The sequence below is a fragment of the Gossypium raimondii genome, chromosome 5, assembly GCF_025698545.1.
Source record: "Gossypium raimondii isolate GPD5lz chromosome 5, ASM2569854v1, whole genome shotgun sequence".
Lineage (NCBI taxonomy): Eukaryota > Viridiplantae > Streptophyta > Magnoliopsida > Malvales > Malvaceae > Gossypium > Gossypium raimondii.
The window spans coordinates 6,995,496-7,013,416 of NC_068569.1; the positions used below are offsets into that span (position 1 = coordinate 6,995,496).

Consider the following 17,921-nt stretch of genomic DNA (forward strand, 5'->3'; position numbering starts at 1 on the left):
ACTTCAATTTTTTTTAAATTTAGTCACTTATTCCCTATGTGTTAGATGAAGATATCACAATGACATCATCACTCAAAAAAAAAATTAGTAAGGCCTACTAAGTTAATGGTGTTATCATAGTTTATACCTTTTGCAAATATTTTAATTTATCCTATTGTTTATTAATAATTATGTTACGCTACTCAATTTTGGACTTTATAGTAAAAAAAATGAAAGCTTAGGGATTATTCATAGTTGTGATATACGTAATTAGGTAATATATACATAATAAAATAACAGAATATTATATAGATGGGAAAAAACATTTTATAAACTTACGACATAATAAAATGCAAATACATAACGCAATCCGTGAAGGAATTCTTATTACAATACCATTAGAGAACAAAAAAGATGACAATCTAAACAAAGAATTAACTAGACTTAATACTAGGATATGTATGTACAACAATTGGACTTCTAACAATATGTGTCCCATCCGACCAGACCAATGTAGTAGACTCCATAGACTTTGCTGATAAACCTCCACCACTAACAGTAACAGTAAAAGTTTTGGTCTCTTTCAACGCCTTAAAAGTCAAAACCTTAGGCACCACTTCAACTTTAAGTTTTGGGTTTGGAGAGATTTGAACCCTGTAAATAGAGTTTGGAAGGCCAACATTCTTGACAGTTCTACGAAAACTAACAGTAAAAGACTTGACGGTTGGGACTGAAGCTGCCAATGAAGGATAATTCATATCCCTTGCTGGAACATTTTTAGATTTCACAGGGCAAGCACTGATCTCTCCTGAAATTTGCTTTATATTATCTTGAGTGTATCCCAAACTGCACATCAGTTTTATGTAATCTTCCTTCGAAGTTTCGTATACAAGTCCTGGAACGATGGCTCTTACAGGGTTGACATGCCCCGATCCATAAGATATTTCACCATCTGGGTTTTTGGTTCTATCCATTGCCCACGCTAACAACAAAGAAAAAAATGGTCAGACATGAATATTGATTTGTTTAAACCATGGATATACAAAATTTATATACCAGTAGTCATGAGAGCAGATTTGATGGCTGAGGGAGACCAATCTGGGTGAAATGTTTTAACATATGCGGCTATACCAGCAACATGTGGGCAAGACATTGAGGTTCCTGATAATATACTATATTTTACTCGCCTTTTATCTACAGGTGAACCACTAGGTGATGAGATTGGCGAATAGGCTGCTAAAATTTCGGCTCCTGGAGCTGTTATATCCGGCTGTAGAAAATAAAAATCGGTATAAGATATGTTTCAATTCTTCAACTTTATTAGAAATGCGAATTAAAAATTGTATACCTTGAGAATATCAGGTGCAATAAAATTAGGCCCAAGTGAGGAGAATTGAGCAACCACCGGAGAATATGATTCTTTAATGGATTCACTTCTCAATATTTCTGCAACAGGGTTCCTAAAACATAGGATATAGAAACAAAGTCATTCAAACAATCCTGGAAGGTTGCTAGCCACACTGAAAAATTAAACTTTAGCATACAACATACTTGGTTGAATTCTTGTAGGACAACAGCAAATCATAGTCTCTAGCGTTTAAACCAGGCGAAGGCAATGGTGTAATAAAAGACACAGGTAGGTCATCTAGAACAATTGACCCTGCAGCGCCAGCACTATAAACTACAGAATCACTTCCGGAATTATCGCACAAAACAATCTTTCCTTTAACTAGTTTACTGTCGACACATGATTCGCTGCACAACCTGTAAGGAAAGATAAATATTTTTGGCTAATACACTGATTATTGTGTATTGGAACAAACGAAATTTAACATATTTTGTTAAATTGCACAAACCTAGCATCATCTTCAGAGCAGATACTTGAAACTTCACGTCCATAAAGTAAAGGCAACTTTTTTCCATTGAAAGTATCAGGATTAACTGAAAATCCCTGTTGGATCAAAGATAATGCTATAAATCTTATAAAGAGTACGGAATTATTGATGAGCAAGAGGCTGAGTTTAAGATGCTGCTTACATTTAAGGTCTTGCCATTCCCGAGAACAACTTTGGTGGATAATCTACGGTCCGTGGTACTTGCTGCAACAGCAACCATCCAAGGAGCAACACTTTCAACCCCAAGTGGTCCTGCTACACCATTATTGCCTGCAGAATTCAGAGTAAGTATTCCTTTCTCCATTGCATGGAAAGAACCAATGGCGATGACATCATCAAAGAATTCTGTTGATTCAGCTGATCCTAGTGACACTGATAAAATATCAACACCATCGGCGATAGCATCATCGAAAGCTGCAAGGATATCCACTGATTCACACCCTTTTTTATGGCAAACTTTGTATGCAGCAATCCTTGCAGAGGGAACCCCTCCTCTTGCTGTACCTTGTGCAAGTCCGAAAAAGCTAACATCCTTTACCACATTCCCGGCTGCTGTTGACGCTGTATGGGTACCATGACCCGAATTGTCTCTTGCAGACTCATCACCAGATGGCACTGACTTGTAAAACCGAGCACCGATGACCTTGCTGAAGCAGACACCATGTCAAGTAAGACAATTTTTATATCAAATTATTCATCAACATATGAAACTATCAATAAATAAAGTGAGAAAAATCTGAAGGTAATGTACTTGTTACAAGTGAAGTTTTTGCCGCCTCTGCAAACACCCTTCCATTTCTTCGGAGGGGGACCAAAACCTTTATCACTGAAACTTGGTAGCTCAGGCCAGATCCCACTGTCAATGACACCTATAATGACATTGCTCTCAACGGTGGGATTGCGTCTAACAGTATTACTAAAACCCATAAAATCCCATGACCTTGTTGTCCGAGGGTGGTAAATTCGATTAGGAATAATGGAGACTACTCCTTTCATGTCTGCACATATCATATTATAATTTTAAATTAAACAGGCCTCATTAAAATCAATTACAACAATAATCACCATTGATAACAGCAGTTTGAAAAACACGTACTGGCCAGTTCTTCTACTTCCTCCTCAGTGAGCTTGGCAGCAAACCCATTCAAGCTCCTTCTGTAACTTCTGATCATGGATTCTTCCACAGAACTACATATATTTCGAAAGAATATGATCAAGTAAGAGTTAAGATTCATCTCTGAATCCATAAATAAATAATGATAATAAAAGGTTACCTTCCCCTGATAACTTTTTGAAGCATAGTTCGTTGCCTGGAAGTTGCAAGATATTCCCCCTCAGGAGCCGATCCCATATAAACAATGTAAGCCTGCATCGATCATTATCTTAATCAAATAAAATCACAGACAGTATCATCATATTTATTACCCGTTGTTAGTCACAAACACAACACTTGCCTTTCTATCATCATTAGCTGCTGCTATGGACGATTGGCCAATCGCAAGTATAAGGAAGAAGGAAATGTTTAGAAACAGCTGAAACCTGTAACTGGCCATTGGTATATTTGCAGTGTATCCAGACAAGTTGGTGCTTCTTATATGGGGTTCAGGACATGATCCAGTATCAAATATCCCGGATTTTCTCTATCAATTTATTTTGGAGAGAAATTTAGGGCTAATTAAGTAATTCAATGTTCTTTCATATAAGTAAAGAAATTTCATGAATTACAACATCTAGCAATCACTTGTGAATCTTCAAATAAAGCATAATTTGATTAGTTTCCTTAAAAACAAATCATTTCTTTGACTTTTTATCATCTGTAAAATGTCTACTTCCTATAATATAATTAAAGGATATCAATTACTACGTTAATTGAGATTTATGAAATAAAATCCATTAAAAGCACACAAATCATTGAGATTTGGTATACTCCTTTCTGGTATCTGTACTCATTTTTGCCATTCATGTGAATTTGACAAAATTGCCAAATTTTAGCCTAATTCTACTTGTTTGCTGAACTTCAACAGAGTTGAACACATTGGTTTTGAAATGTCCAAACATGACTTATAATCTGCTATACCATAATCGGTTTTAACTTGTACGAGTTAAAAAAGATAATTGATTCAAGACTTAGCTGGAATGGTTTTATCTTGTTTCAATTATATGAATCCATTTTACTTTGGAATTCAGTTCTAATACATATTAAATCAAATTTTATATAATCTAGCCCTTGGAATTGTCCATTTGTACCTACTTGTTCTCTAAAATTTTTTTGGAACTAGTTGGTCTCTGAATTCATATTCTGATAATCAAGTTGACACTTCCACATTAATATCGTTACTTTGTGCTGATCTGACACTATTAACTAATCTGTAGTGTCACATGGTAAACAATGGAGAAAAGGGAGAGGGAGCAGAATCTTTGACAGTTGTATTTGCCGAAAAGGACCATCTGAGTACAACGGAGTAGCAATGACGGCTAGGGTTAATTTAGGGGTTTTAAGTGAAGAAAAAATAGAAAGAAACAAAATGACATTTTTGGAACTACGGTGGGGATGAATCTCAAAATTATAAATGAACTTTGATTTAATGTGCAATTGTAACATGAAACTCTAATTGTGGTTCAAATGTATACTTGAAACATTAATTTTGATTTAATCATACACATTTCAAGAAATAAACATCAATTTATTTTTATATTGGATAAATATAATTATTTATATATGCAATATATAAACATAAAATGATGTTATATCAATAATTGTGTTAATAATTTATAAGAATTGAATCAAATCAAAATTTCATGTATAAAATTACACAAAATCAAAGTTCATATATACAATTGTACATTAACCCATAGTCCATGTGCAGTTTTGGTATTTATCCCAACTATACTGTCATAAAGTTGTCAATGGTTCAGGTCAGGCCAGTCCAGTCTAGTCCTTGATAAAATTTTAGGCCTAAGTTTTTCCAAAACCCGGCCCGGCCTATTTGTATTAATTTTTTTTAATTTTATATTTTTTATGTAATTTTTAAAAAATATAATACACCAAATATACTAAAAATATTAAAATAAATATTTCTCCAACAAAATGAAAATAAATTAAAAAAAGTTTTTATACTTACTTAAATAACATTAAGATAAGTGTAACTTAACAAGCAAATACCTCTAAAATAGTAGCAAAATTAAAAATAAAACAAATGTTATACAATACCAAATATTAACAATAAAATAGTAGCAACATAATAGTGAAATAATAGCAAAATAGCATGATTTTTTATTGCAAATTTGGGTCGGGTCGGGCCAGGCCCAAGCCAAAAACCTTATCGAGACCCAGTCTATTTTCTAAATGGATCTTATTTTTTTTTCCAAACCCATTATTTGGGCCTGTATTTTTACTCAAATCATCTCATTTTTCGAATTAACCACCCGGCCTAGCCCATGGACAACTCAACTAACTAAAAAAGAAATTAATGAATGAAAAAAATGGGCTTTCACTTGGTTAAACCTGCCCCTAAACATGTGTTTTACTGACCTACTTCAGTTGAAGAGGAAGAGCCGATAGTTGCACGGCCCAAGGGAATAAAAAACCCACTACATGAGACATTTCTAGCAACATCTTGCTTATTATTAACTTACATAATAACCAATGTAATTTAATTATTTTTTCATTCGTTTTTTATATAATGATTTTAAAATTAAATTATATTCAATTTTTATTTTCTTAAAAATAATTTATTTAGAATTAGCTTAAAATTTATAAGTTTAATACATATTCTAATTTAATTAAACATATTTTTATTATACTCAAACCTTTTTTTGCTTCGCATTTTAAATATTTTGTATTATATTCATATCTTTTAGGTACATTCTTACAAAAACAATAGTACGTTATAATTATTCCTACAATAATTCACTTATATGCAATATTTTTATTGTATTATACATTAAGTTACAAGCACTATTAAATCAATTTTTTTAAATATTCATTGTATTTTAGATCAATATCTTTATTTTTATTTATCCTTACATCTAGAGGTGATCATGGACTAGATCAGGTCTCAATAGAATTTTAGGCTCGTTTTTTAGGTTCAAGCCTGACTCGAGACGAAAAGTGGGTCTAAATTTTACACAAATTCAACCCAGGTAAAAATGTTAAAACCTGAGCTCGATTCAGCCCACCTGTATTAAAATTTTGTTATATTATTATTTTTATATAAAAATAAATTTTTTAATATAACACATCAAATACACTAAAAAATATTGAAATAAATGTTTCTCAACAAATTGAAAATAAATTTAAAAAATATTTATACTTAAATAACACTAACATAGATACAACTTAATAAACAAATACATCTAAAATAGTAACAAAATTAACAATAAAACAATAGTTATACAATCTCCAAACAATAACAATAAAATAATAGCAATATAATAACAAAGCGGAACCAACACAGTGACAAAATAGTAAAAACAATACCAAAAAATAGTAAGTTTTCTTTTGCAAATTCGGGTAAAGCCCGAGCAATAAAAAAAAACTTACTTAAGGCCTAATTCACTTAAAAAACGGGTCTTTTTTTTTTATCTAAACCCATTTTTTAATCTTACATTTTTACCTAAACCTTCCCACTACTCAACTCAGCCGAGTTCTACCTATACCCAAAAGCTTACTTTTAATGATAAAATATGTATGGTTATATTGCTTTAAAACAAGTAACAAATTATACATGATCATATTACCTTTTATTTGTACTATATGTTAGTTATATAAAACCTATATATTTCAAATAGCTTAATTTACAGCAATGTCAAAATTGTAATTTCCATATTCTATTTTGTTTTATTATAAACCTTCCACATATGTATTTATACAAAAATTTGATTTAGGCGATGACTTTTCAACATGTAAAAAGTCTTTAAAGGATTTAATCAGCTTGTTGTTAAAATTTTAGTTTCTCAGAACATTTAACTTTTTAAAAATTTATATTTCATTTAAAATTTTACACACGTAAAATAATTAAGAAATCCTAGCAATTTTCAAAAATTATTAGTTTCATTTTTAATTTAATATTAATATATTAAATTAATTAAAATGAGGTTCAAATTCTATGAAGGTGATAGTGTCACGAACTTAGATTTTTCCCATGCAATCTATGTGGCCTTATGCAAATTTTTCACTCAAAAAATGTATAAGTCAGCTTAACTCTCAGCACCAACGAATAACAAATATGAATGAATATGAAATATAAGAACAAAGTCACAAAAAAGCTAAGAACACAGGAGAGAGTTTGAGAGAATGCTCTCTGGAGTCCTATTTCTTTTAAGAATTTAAGATGCAATGGATGATTTACAAGTGAGAGAAAGACTCTCTATTTATAGTTGAACTTTTCCAAAACCAACGGTCAAGATTAAGTTACATCGACTACTAGGATTAAAAGTTATTTACAAATCATATCTCTAAGATTACATTTATTATATCTTCAATATTACAAGTTATCTCCAATATTGTATATCTTTGACTTGGTCATACTTTGTAGATGAGTCTTTAATCTCTTAAAGCAACGGACTAGTTAGTTTGGGCCACCCAAGCTTCTTTATCAGTTATTGGAATCGGGTCAGTTCTTACAGACTAAATGATCCTCATCTCAACGATAAACCTCCATGGAATGCATTGTGTGCGATAGTCACGGGCTTTGCATCTTGACCCATGACAATAGTCGTTTCCTTGTTCGTCTCTTAACCAATGATATTACAAATTTGTGTTACCATTTACATACATACACGTTATATTTATTTTAAATTTGGAAATATTACATGGAATTTAAATTATTATTAAAATTTTAAAACTTTTTTGTCATGATCTATTTGCTTAATACTAAGATTTTTTTAATAACAACATATTTAATAATTATATATTTATGCCATAAAAAATATATTTATTAGCTTAAAATAATTGAGACTTGCAATTTTTAAAGTATTGTAAAAAATAATAGTATTACTATCATTTTAACGTTATAATTTTAAAATAATAATATAATAACTTTAGCAATTAAACAAATTTATATACAATTCACTAGATTTCTTAACAATAACTATTCAAAATTTCTTTAAAAATGTAATTAATAAATATAAAAAGTTAAACGCAAATTTTAAAAATATAAAATACTACTAAAATATCGAAACATGTTAATTATAAATTATTTTTCAAATCATGATAAAATTAAAAAAATTAAAAACATAGTTTAAAAATAAAAACAATGTTAAAAATGTTTTAAATCCATCTAACTCTTGAAAAGATAAGAATTCTTACAAAATTATAAGGCATCGAAAATAAAACAAAAACAATTCAAAAGAGAAAGAAACTTGAATTGAACAAAAAAACTATAAGAAAGCAATGCATACAAAGTGTTTGAGTAAATATTTTCAAATATATATTTTAACTCAAGAATGGAAAATAAAGTACAATGAGATCAAGTGATTACAAATGAAAATGGCTCTAATTATAATTGAGCACTCTCGGATCTAATAATATTGATAAAATTACATTTTCATCTGCAATAATAGAGTGCTAAGAAATTTAAGCTCTATACATATTTATAATTTAGGATTTATAATAATCATTTTGATAAAAGTATAATTTACTGAAATATTTATAATTTAAACATTATTTAAGTATATAAAATTAATTAAAAAAACATAAAGGGTCTAAAATTTGCGCCGCCTACTATTTATAATATATTACGGTAACATGCTAAGTTGCTTTTCGCTTTTTTTCAATAACCGGATTGAACATTGAAGGAAGAGAGACATGCTTAGCTGATATTGCTAAGTGCTACATAGGGTGTGCAAAATTCGAGTAAAACTGAAAAAATTCGGTTAATCGACTGAATTCGGTTAATCGATCGGTTAATCGAATTTTTTTGGTCGGGAGTCGGTTAATTATTTTTTGATTTTTCGGTTAACGGTTAATTCGGTTCGAAACCGGTCGGTTAACAGAATTTTTTCGGTTTAACCGAAAAAATTAGTAAATAAAATTATAATATATAAATAGACCCACTATTCACCTAAACCCAATCCAAACCCAAGTATTCAACCCAACCCAATCATAAAAATTAGAAATAATTTAATAAATAAAAATAAAATTCTAAAACTAAAACTAAAGTCTAAAAGTCTAAAAATAATTTAATTATGTAGTGATTCAATTCGGGTAATTCGGGTAATCCGGTTAATTCGGTTAATTCGGTTAATTCGGGTAATTCGGTTAATTTTTAATTTAAAATAAAAAATATATAATTTTCTGTTAATTCGGTTAACTGACCGAATTAACCGAAAAAATTTCGGTTCGGTTAAATTTTTTTTAAAAAATTTCGGTTCGATTAACGGTTAAAAATTTTGAAAGGTCGGTTAATTCAATTAATATTATTTCGGGTCGGTTAACCGAATGAACACCGCTAACATCCACCATCAAAGCAAATCATTCAGCCAACCAGCCTCGTAATATTCATTTTTGTCCTTCCAAGTTTTTTTTTATTTACAAAATTACCACTCAAGCGGCACCGTTTTCACCCCAAAATTGAAAAAGGCAAAATAGGACGCGAAAACCTCAATAACATATAATTTTCTGTCAAATTCTACGTACTTTATGTAAATTGTGTATTTTTACCTTTAATTTGTTAATTTTCAATATATTTTTAGAATTTGAAAATATTAATTCTAATCAAATGATAAATATTAAATTAAAAAAATATTATCACACACGGCCGTAGCCAGGGGTTCACAGGCGTTCTGACCCCCTAAAATTTTTATTTAAGCCTTTTAATTTAGTAAAGATAAAATTATATTTTACCCATTAAAAATGATAAAAATTTAATTTTGTCTTTTAAAAATTATAAAAATATATTGTTCAAAAAAATTAGTTAATAAATTTAATGGTTTCCATTTGTATTAAGACTAAAATTTTAAAATTAAAAAAATATAACCACTAAGAATGATCCAATTGATGAACGTGGATTAAATCTATAACTTTACAGATAATATAGGACTAATGACATAAATTTAATCAAATAGATTTAACTGATACCATTGAATGAGGACTAAAGTTTCAAAATTTGAAAAATATAAGGATTAAAATTGATCAAATTAAAATACAGGTACTAAATTCACAATTTACTCAAAGTACAGGGTCTAATAACAGAAATTGACCTATTATTTTATAGAAAAATCATCAAAATCAAATCCCCTGGCACTCCTTTCCACCTCTCTCCAATCGTCATTGGTTTTTCCGTCTCCTCTCATTTGATTACACTTTTTCCTTCTTCTTTTTTCAGTCTCTCTCTCTCCTTTTTTTCCCCCTAAAATTTTATTATAATAAATCCCCTAAAATTATCTGTTTTTCACATTGATAATCTTCTCTTCTCGATCTATCCGCTTCGGGTAAGTTTAATCGTTTCAAGATCTATCTCTCTATTATTCGTTTACTTTTTGGGTGGAATTGATTGAATTTTTTGGATCTTCCAGGTTTGAGAGAGAAGGGATAAAGAATATAGAGAAAAAGAGGGTAAAATGGCGCATAGAGTAGATCACGAGTACGATTACCTTTTCAAGATCGTGTTGATCGGCGATTCTGGAGTTGGAAAAACGAATATTCTCTCTAGGTTCACCAGAAACGAGTTTTGTTTGGAATCTAAATCCACTATCGGCGTCGAGTTCGCTACTAGAACCCTCCAGGTTTTTCATCTATTTAATCGACTCCATGTTTATTCATCTTCATGTATGTTTTTTAGTTTCTGTTATTTCCTTTTGCTAAAAATGAATAACTCTTGAAAAGTATCTTCAGCTTTGATATTTTGAAGTGTGCTTGAATACTTCTGATCTGATTTAGCTTCGTAATTTTTTGCATGATTAAGTTGATTGTGAAATCTTATGTTCACTTAATTGAATATTCAGTAAATAAAAAATCATCTCAATAAATATCGTGTGATGATTCCGGTTGCCTTATCCTACACTGTGATTTTAACTTGGAAGTTCATTTTGAATGTTAAGAGAAAAGATATCTGGATAATGATGCTCATCGAAGGTGCTTTATGTCGTTCTTTTACTGTGAAAGTCTTAAATCATACGGTTGAGTTGAGGGATTCCATTTCTGTTTTTAGGAACAAATTGCGGATGTAAGATGTGTTGAAAAGTTGATCAATACAAAGAGTCTTTTTACATGTTTCAACTATTTTAGTTATGGGTTTTCTAACAAAGTAACAAGGGTCATTGGGCCACTCTTTAAGGATTGTCAATATATTATAAAGTAATGAGTATTGTAATAAATGAAGTGCTTGTCGACTTCATTCATCATTTTCAATACATAGGTTGAGATATTACTATTTATAGTAATCTTAAAGAGTGCCCTCGCAAGCAAAATCTTTTATTTACTGAAGCAACAAAGTTGGAAGGATGAGAAGGCTTTTGTTAGTGAAAAAACAAGCAAACGACTTGTCTGTCGTTTGCAATTTTTCCACTCTCCATTATTATACTACTCCAGGCTGTTTTTATATCGTTTTATTCTCATTTACACTGGCAGGGAGTATATGGTTGCTTCTATTGGCTCATTACATGATTGAGCATTTGACTCTGAGAAAAAAACATCATTTTCCTGTGTTTTCCAGCCTGTCATGTCAGATTTATTAGAACCTTCTTTGGGTTCTTTGTTAATTAGCAATCATATTGGTGCAGATTGGTAAATTGTTGTTTGTATTTTGCAATGAATTTATATTGTTTTTGCTGATATAGGTAGAGGGAAAGACTGTCAAGGCACAGATTTGGGATACGGCAGGTCAGGAGAGATATCGAGCCATCACCAGTGCGTACTACAGAGGGGCTGTTGGTGCACTTATGGTCTATGACATAACGAAGAGGCAAACCTTTGATAATGTTCAAAGGTGGCTTCGTGAATTGAGGGACCATGCAGATTCTAACATTGTCATCATGATGGCTGGAAATAAATCCGACTTGAATCATCTCAGAGCTGTTACCGAGGAGGATGGTCAAGCTCTGGCTGAGAGGGAAGGTCTTTCATTTCTTGAGACATCAGCACTGGAAGCAACCAACATTGAGAAGGCATTCCAAACTATATTGACTGAGATCTACCATATCATAAGCAAAAAGGCATTGGCAGCCCAGGAAGCAGCTGCTAGTACCGCAATTCCTGGCCAAGGAACTACCATTAATGTCACTGATACATCAGGAAACACTAAGAGAGGATGCTGTTCTACTTAGAAAGGTGATAGGTTACATTTGATGCTGTTCTACCTTAAAAGGTCATAGGTTACATTTGAGAAGGTAAAAATATTTGCTAGGAAGTAGGCCCTTTTTCTGTTTTTGTCAATTTTTGGCTGAGAGGGAGACATGTAAAATACATATATATATTACCTGAATTGTGATATGAAGCTTGTGATGTTTTAAACAACCATAAATTGTTAGTAGAAATAGAATGGAACGCCTGGTTTTACTTTGCACTGTTACTCAACGTGTTACTTCAAAAGTTGTTTTGGTGAGATGTCGCTATTAGAAAGGCAGGAAGCGTAATTGGTTTTATCTGATCTGGCACACTTGTCTTTAAAGTGTCTCCCTGTACCTCTTTTAACATGCATGGCTTAATTAAAGTTTATGATGCGAGTAAATGAGGCATTGGCAGTGTTAACAATGAATGAGGATTTGTGACCTTGAGTGCTAAGGTTTATGCGTTAAATGTCATGTTTGGGTTTTCTTTTAAAATTTTTGGGTTTGCGGATGTAGGACTAAAAGGTATAAAATTGACATTTGACCGGTTTTTGATGGATTGATTTTAGTTCTGAGTATTTCAACATTCGTATTATTAATTTGATTTTATTTTACAATTATTCAGATATATATTTACGATTGTACTATAGTCATACTAAATTGTATTATATTTATAGTTATAAATTCAAGTAAAAAACCTTTTAATCTGAAAAAGGACTTTATTAAGCCGGTCCATGTAATTCATGTTAAAGAAATGATATTTAAATAGACCGAGTTTGGCTGTCTGACCAAAATAGGAGTAGGCATGAAATATTGGGAAGATCTGAATGGTGGCATGAACAAGTAGGGACGTAACGTGAGCATAACCGACTCCAACGTGCTGTCCATCGTCTTTGACAGTTAGGGTAATGGGGAATAAAACAAAGCGACCGCCCGATAAGCATGCACATTACAGGGCCACACGCAACGCCTGGCATTTTGACTCAATTATATATAATTTATATGGAATACACATCAACGTCTATGTTTTAATCTAGAATAACAGAGTGGTACTCTGCAGATCAACCTTTTTTACGATAGCCGAATTTGACTGAGTATTAAATGTGAATACGAAAATTAATTCTTTGTTTTCTTTATCAAATTCTAAAAAGAAAATAAAAATTGAATGGATCTAAATGATATCCACTCAAAATTTGTTTGGTTGTTGTCATACGTTGTTTTTAATTGGATTAGATTAGATTCATGTTGTAGTTTATTTCCTTTTCAGTTAAATGGGCACAAACTTCACCCAACATTTCAAAACCAAATTGCTACTAGTATTCCGAATTTAATCTGTAATTATAAAGTAACTTTAATTATTTTTTATGGAAAATCCATTTTCATCATTTTGATGATCTTAATTAGCATATATATAAATAAAAATATATATCGGACATAATATACAAAGTAAAAGAAATCCAAATTTTATCACAAAGGCAACGGCTTTTAGTTTTACCAAAGGCTATTAATATAAAAAGGAGCGGATTTATGGACCCCGATGAGAATTATTTACAAACATATAGAAAAAAAATTATAGGCTTCTCCGCCACATCGGAGTTTCAGTCAGCCAATCACCGCCACCCTTATATTACAAAATTATAAATGTTTTTTTAATCATTTTCTTTAAATATAGCAGTAAAAAAGTATTAATTAAAAAAGACTAGGCGTCCGCTTTCCGCCTCTTTCTTTTTTTCAAAGAACCTCCAAACCAAACCAAACCAAAACTCAGTTTTGGAAATACCCAGGAGAGAAGAACAAAGAATTTTTTTGTTGCTGTTATTGTTTAAAAAAAAAATCATTTCCCCAAATTATGGGATCCGTTTCAATGGAACCTGCCGTTTTGGATGATATAATATATCGTTTATTGGATTTAAAACAAGCGAGGCCCGGGAAGCAAGTGCAGCTGTTGGAAGGCGAGATCCGTCAGCTTTGCACTGTCGCAAGAGAAATCTTTCTTCAACAGCCTAATCTTCTTGAGCTTGAAGCTCCCATCAAGATCTGTGGTACGCCTTTTTTTTAATAATTGTTTTCTTTGTTCCCACTTGAAAATGATGGAAATTCACGTTTTAATTTTAGGATTTGGGTGTTTTGAATTTCGAATGGATAAGGCAAAAGTTGAAAACTTTGGAGAAATGTTCTATTTTTATTTGGGAATGTGATTATATTAGGGAAAAATTGCAAAAATTTTCAAGGAAATGTATGTTTTAGCTTTTTGAATGATTATGGTTATGTATGTTCGTAGCGGCTGCATTGGAGTACTTGATTTCTTTGCTTAAATTACATTAATCCAAAATTGAATTTTTTGTTGGATGTTCTTGGTATGATTGGTTATTACCCAGATTCTTAATTTAGAATAAGATTGAAAATGAGGTTGAGTATGTAGTTTCTAAGCTATTGATCGTCTCTGCGATACATAATTGCATATAATCTGAATTTGATGGGATAGTGATGGTGTGAATTGTAACGTTTTGATGCATCAAATGTTTAGATTTTCTTAGGATTTTAATGCTGTTGGGATGCAAGAATGTTTTAAACTGGCGCTGCATTCCTTTTATCTCGGTTACTCGAGGGTTGTGGGTTGGCTGGAAAGACTCATAGGTGGAGAAAACCCCGAGATGGCAGAGGATGGAAGGGGAAACCAGAATGTTTATGTTAATCGTCAATGACTACTACAAAGATTATCGATTGTTTAAAGCAGAAGCCATTTATTAGTATATTTTTACATGACGAACATCGAGAAGATCATGAAAATGATAGAACCACATAAGAAAACATGGAGCCCTATCATTATTGAAGCCTCCATTCACCATAAATTCCATTATAAGTACAGAGGACTAAATGATTGCTCGTACCTTTGATTTTATTTAAATCTTTCTTTAAAGGTTTCTTCCACCATAGTACCAGAAAACTGTTGAAATAATACTTGTTTCGTACTACTTGGTCGTTCCATTTAAGAACAGATAAAGCAACTCACCTAAATCCTAATGAAATGTTGGAAATGTTCTGCTGATTATGGTAGCTATCTAGTGTTAGGGTTATAATTGAACTAAATTCACTTTCGATTTTTGTGGAAGTAACAGCTATATCAAAATAGCAAATTGAAGATTGGGGTGCTACTTTGAACATCAGTTCTGGAAATTTATCTTCCTAATTTTGACAATTGGTCTTAACATTTTGAAAGAAATGTTAATAATCTGTTTTCTTTTGTTGTTTTTTTCTTCCAGGTGACATTCATGGGCAGTACACTGATCTTCTGAGGCTTTTTGAATATGGGGGCTTCCCCCCTGACGCTAATTATCTATTCCTGGGTGACTATGTTGATCGTGGCAAGCAGAGTCTAGAAACAATATGCCTTTTGCTTGCCTATAAGATCAAATATCCCGAGAACTTCTTTCTCTTGAGAGGGAATCATGAATGTGCTTCTATTAATCGGATTTATGGATTTTATGATGAATGCAAACGAAGGTTCAATGTGAGGCTTTGGAAAATCTTTACCGAGTGTTTTAACTGTCTTCCAGTGGCTGCTGTAATAGATGACAAAATATTGTGCATGCATGGTGGCCTTTCCCCTGATCTAACAAATTTAGATCAAATTAGGAGCATAACTCGTCCAACCGATGTCCCGGATTCTGGTCTCCTTTGTGATTTACTTTGGTCTGATCCTGGTAGGGATATAAAAGGCTGGGGTATGAACGATCGAGGAGTCTCATTCACATTTGGCCCAGATAGAGTCTCGGAGTTCTTAATGAAAAATGATATGGACCTTGTTTGCCGTGCCCATCAGGTTAGGGTTATTTGCTCTTTATCTTCTTCCTTCTTTATGTGTGTGGGTGATGTAAGCAAAGCAGCTAACCCTAATGCTTCTGTCAGGTTGTTGAAGATGGATACGAGTTCTTTTCTGACAGACAACTCGTGACAATATTTTCCGCTCCCAATTATTGTGGCGAATTTGATAATGCCGGGGCCATGATGAGTGTTGATGAAAGCCTGATGTGCTCTTTCCAAATTCTTAAGCCTGCAGATAAAAGGTCCAGGTTCATTTGAGGACACTACTCTGTCTCTGTTCCTACATTGAACTGCTGATGTAAGTTTTAATCCAACTTTTATCACGTAACTGTATCATATAATTCTACCTACAATACTTGTCAGATCGATCGCCTAGGTTACAAATTCATTGTAAACTGTGTATTTTGATTTGTTATCTTCAGCCACCATTTCTTGTGTTCATATATTCTATTTATAGACTTCGCATGAAAATTTACTTGCACATATTTTATGATGTTTGTCAGATCATAGAATGTCTTTAACCTTCATCATAAACTTTTAATTGTCTTTTCTCATATGTGAACCTAATTTCTGTGTTGTCTCTGTCGATTATAACATATTTGTTGCAATTTCAGTAGTGATTCGAGAAGAAATGTTCAAAGATTAAGGATGCTGATGCTGATTTTGCAGCTCCATGTGATAATGAAATATGACCATATCCTTCCCTATATCAAAGGGTACAGGTTATCTGTTTACCACTATTTTATAACCATATGAATCGAAAGATAAGGCATGGTTGACAAGGACTCAGCCACTGAAATCCTTTGATTCCTTTTTTTTTTTTTTCATTATTCACCCATTTTTTTAGAACCCATGGCATTTTCAATATTTTGTTTTATTTTATCATAGGAAAGGGAGAAGAGTTGGAGGAAATAACGAGGGTTTAGGAATTAGGAGGAAGGGGAAAAAAAGCTAAAATATTGAAAGAGCTTTTGAACTATTTCATGTTTGTAAATTTCCTATGTTTTGATTGTACCTAAATAAAAATTTACACTTTCATTTGTATACAAATAAGTCTTTGTTTTGAATGAAATGTTGGTTTATTTCGATTAAAAGTTTGTTGGGGTATTTGGCTGTAAATTAAGGGCTAATGATTTGTTTGGGAGTCGTGAAAATAAAATGTTAGAATTTTTATAATTATTTTAGTCAAAAGATAAAATACCAAATTGTGAGAAAGAAATTATTCTCTTTTCTTCTATTTTCCTACTTATTCCTTGTATTAAAAAAATTCCTACGACTTGGAAAATATTAAAAAGGGGAAAAAACACCAAGATTTGATCAAAATGATTGTGTGTGTATTTGAATATCTTATAGATTTAAAATAAATGCAAATATTAATTATTTGATATTCCATTTTTTAAAAAGTATCTTAATGAATTTGCTTATCGACTTGGAAATTCAATGTATAATATTACTTAATTTAGATTTAAATTATAATAAATAAGAAGAGAATATTTGGTACGTTGTCAATTAATAATAAATATTATGATTGATGTAAAATAAAAATATTAAAGGATTCAAACATTAATATAAATAACTTTATTTTTAAAACAAATGTTAATTATAAGTATTAAATATAAATAAATGAAAAAAAATCCAAACTTGAAACCCAAAGTTAAAAAATTGAAATCTAAAACCCAAAGCCAAAGACTCGAATGAGAAATAAAATAATTATGTTTAAATAAAATTTTCAAGTTCTTCAATAATTTTTATTTACTAATGATACATGAGACTTATGCATCAAATATTCTCTCATAAATAAATTTGAATTTTATAGTAACTATCTATCTATAATCTATAAAACATGAGTTTGGAGAAACTTTTGAACTGAATTCACTTTTAAAAATAATTATAATATTTAATTTAAATTTATTAGTTAAAATTTGTGATAGTTATATATTTAAAAATAATTAT

General features: G+C 31.2%; 3 protein-coding genes across 6 annotated transcripts; 2 read left to right on the forward strand and 1 right to left on the reverse strand.

The window, feature by feature from the left end:
* Positions 1-298: 298 nt before the first annotated feature.
* On the reverse strand, positions 299-3,626 carry LOC105771255 (subtilisin-like protease SBT4.13). The gene is made up of 10 exons (XM_012592672.2): positions 3,329-3,626; positions 3,149-3,240; positions 2,971-3,062; positions 2,626-2,872; positions 2,017-2,521; positions 1,836-1,930; positions 1,531-1,743; positions 1,328-1,439; positions 1,036-1,249; positions 299-961 (listed from the first exon to the last, which is right to left on the reverse strand). Exons 1-10 carry the CDS (start codon positions 3,425-3,427, stop codon positions 414-416), a joined length of 2,217 nt encoding a protein of 738 aa, XP_012448126.1. The 5' UTR covers positions 3,428-3,626; the 3' UTR covers positions 299-413.
* Positions 3,627-10,127: 6,501 nt separating this feature from the next.
* Positions 10,128-12,385, forward strand: LOC105770004 (ras-related protein Rab11C). Its single transcript, XM_012591028.2, has 3 exons — positions 10,128-10,307; positions 10,392-10,601; positions 11,655-12,385. Exons 2-3 carry the CDS (start codon positions 10,437-10,439, stop codon positions 12,138-12,140), a joined length of 651 nt encoding a protein of 216 aa, XP_012446482.1. The 5' UTR covers positions 10,128-10,307; positions 10,392-10,436; the 3' UTR covers positions 12,141-12,385.
* Positions 12,386-13,715: 1,330 nt separating this feature from the next.
* LOC105769124 (serine/threonine-protein phosphatase PP1 isozyme 2) lies at positions 13,716-17,062 on the forward strand. Of its 4 annotated transcripts, none has more exons than XR_001125975.2 (5): positions 13,716-14,185; positions 15,407-15,966; positions 16,053-16,266; positions 16,586-16,684; positions 16,857-17,062. XR_001125975.2 is itself a non-coding variant. In XM_012589570.2 (4 exons), the coding sequence occupies exons 1-3, from the start codon at positions 13,993-13,995 to the stop codon at positions 16,224-16,226; spliced, it is 927 nt and encodes a 308-aa protein (XP_012445024.1). In that variant the 5' UTR covers positions 13,716-13,992; the 3' UTR covers positions 16,227-16,266; positions 16,586-17,062. The 4 variants fall into 4 exon arrangements, 2 of the variants coding, with proteins under 2 accessions (XP_012445024.1, XP_012445023.1); XR_001125974.2 differs by having other exon boundaries at positions 13,717-14,185; positions 16,583-16,684; XM_012589570.2 differs by having other exon boundaries at positions 16,586-17,062.
* Positions 17,063-17,921: the final 859 nt, after the last annotated feature.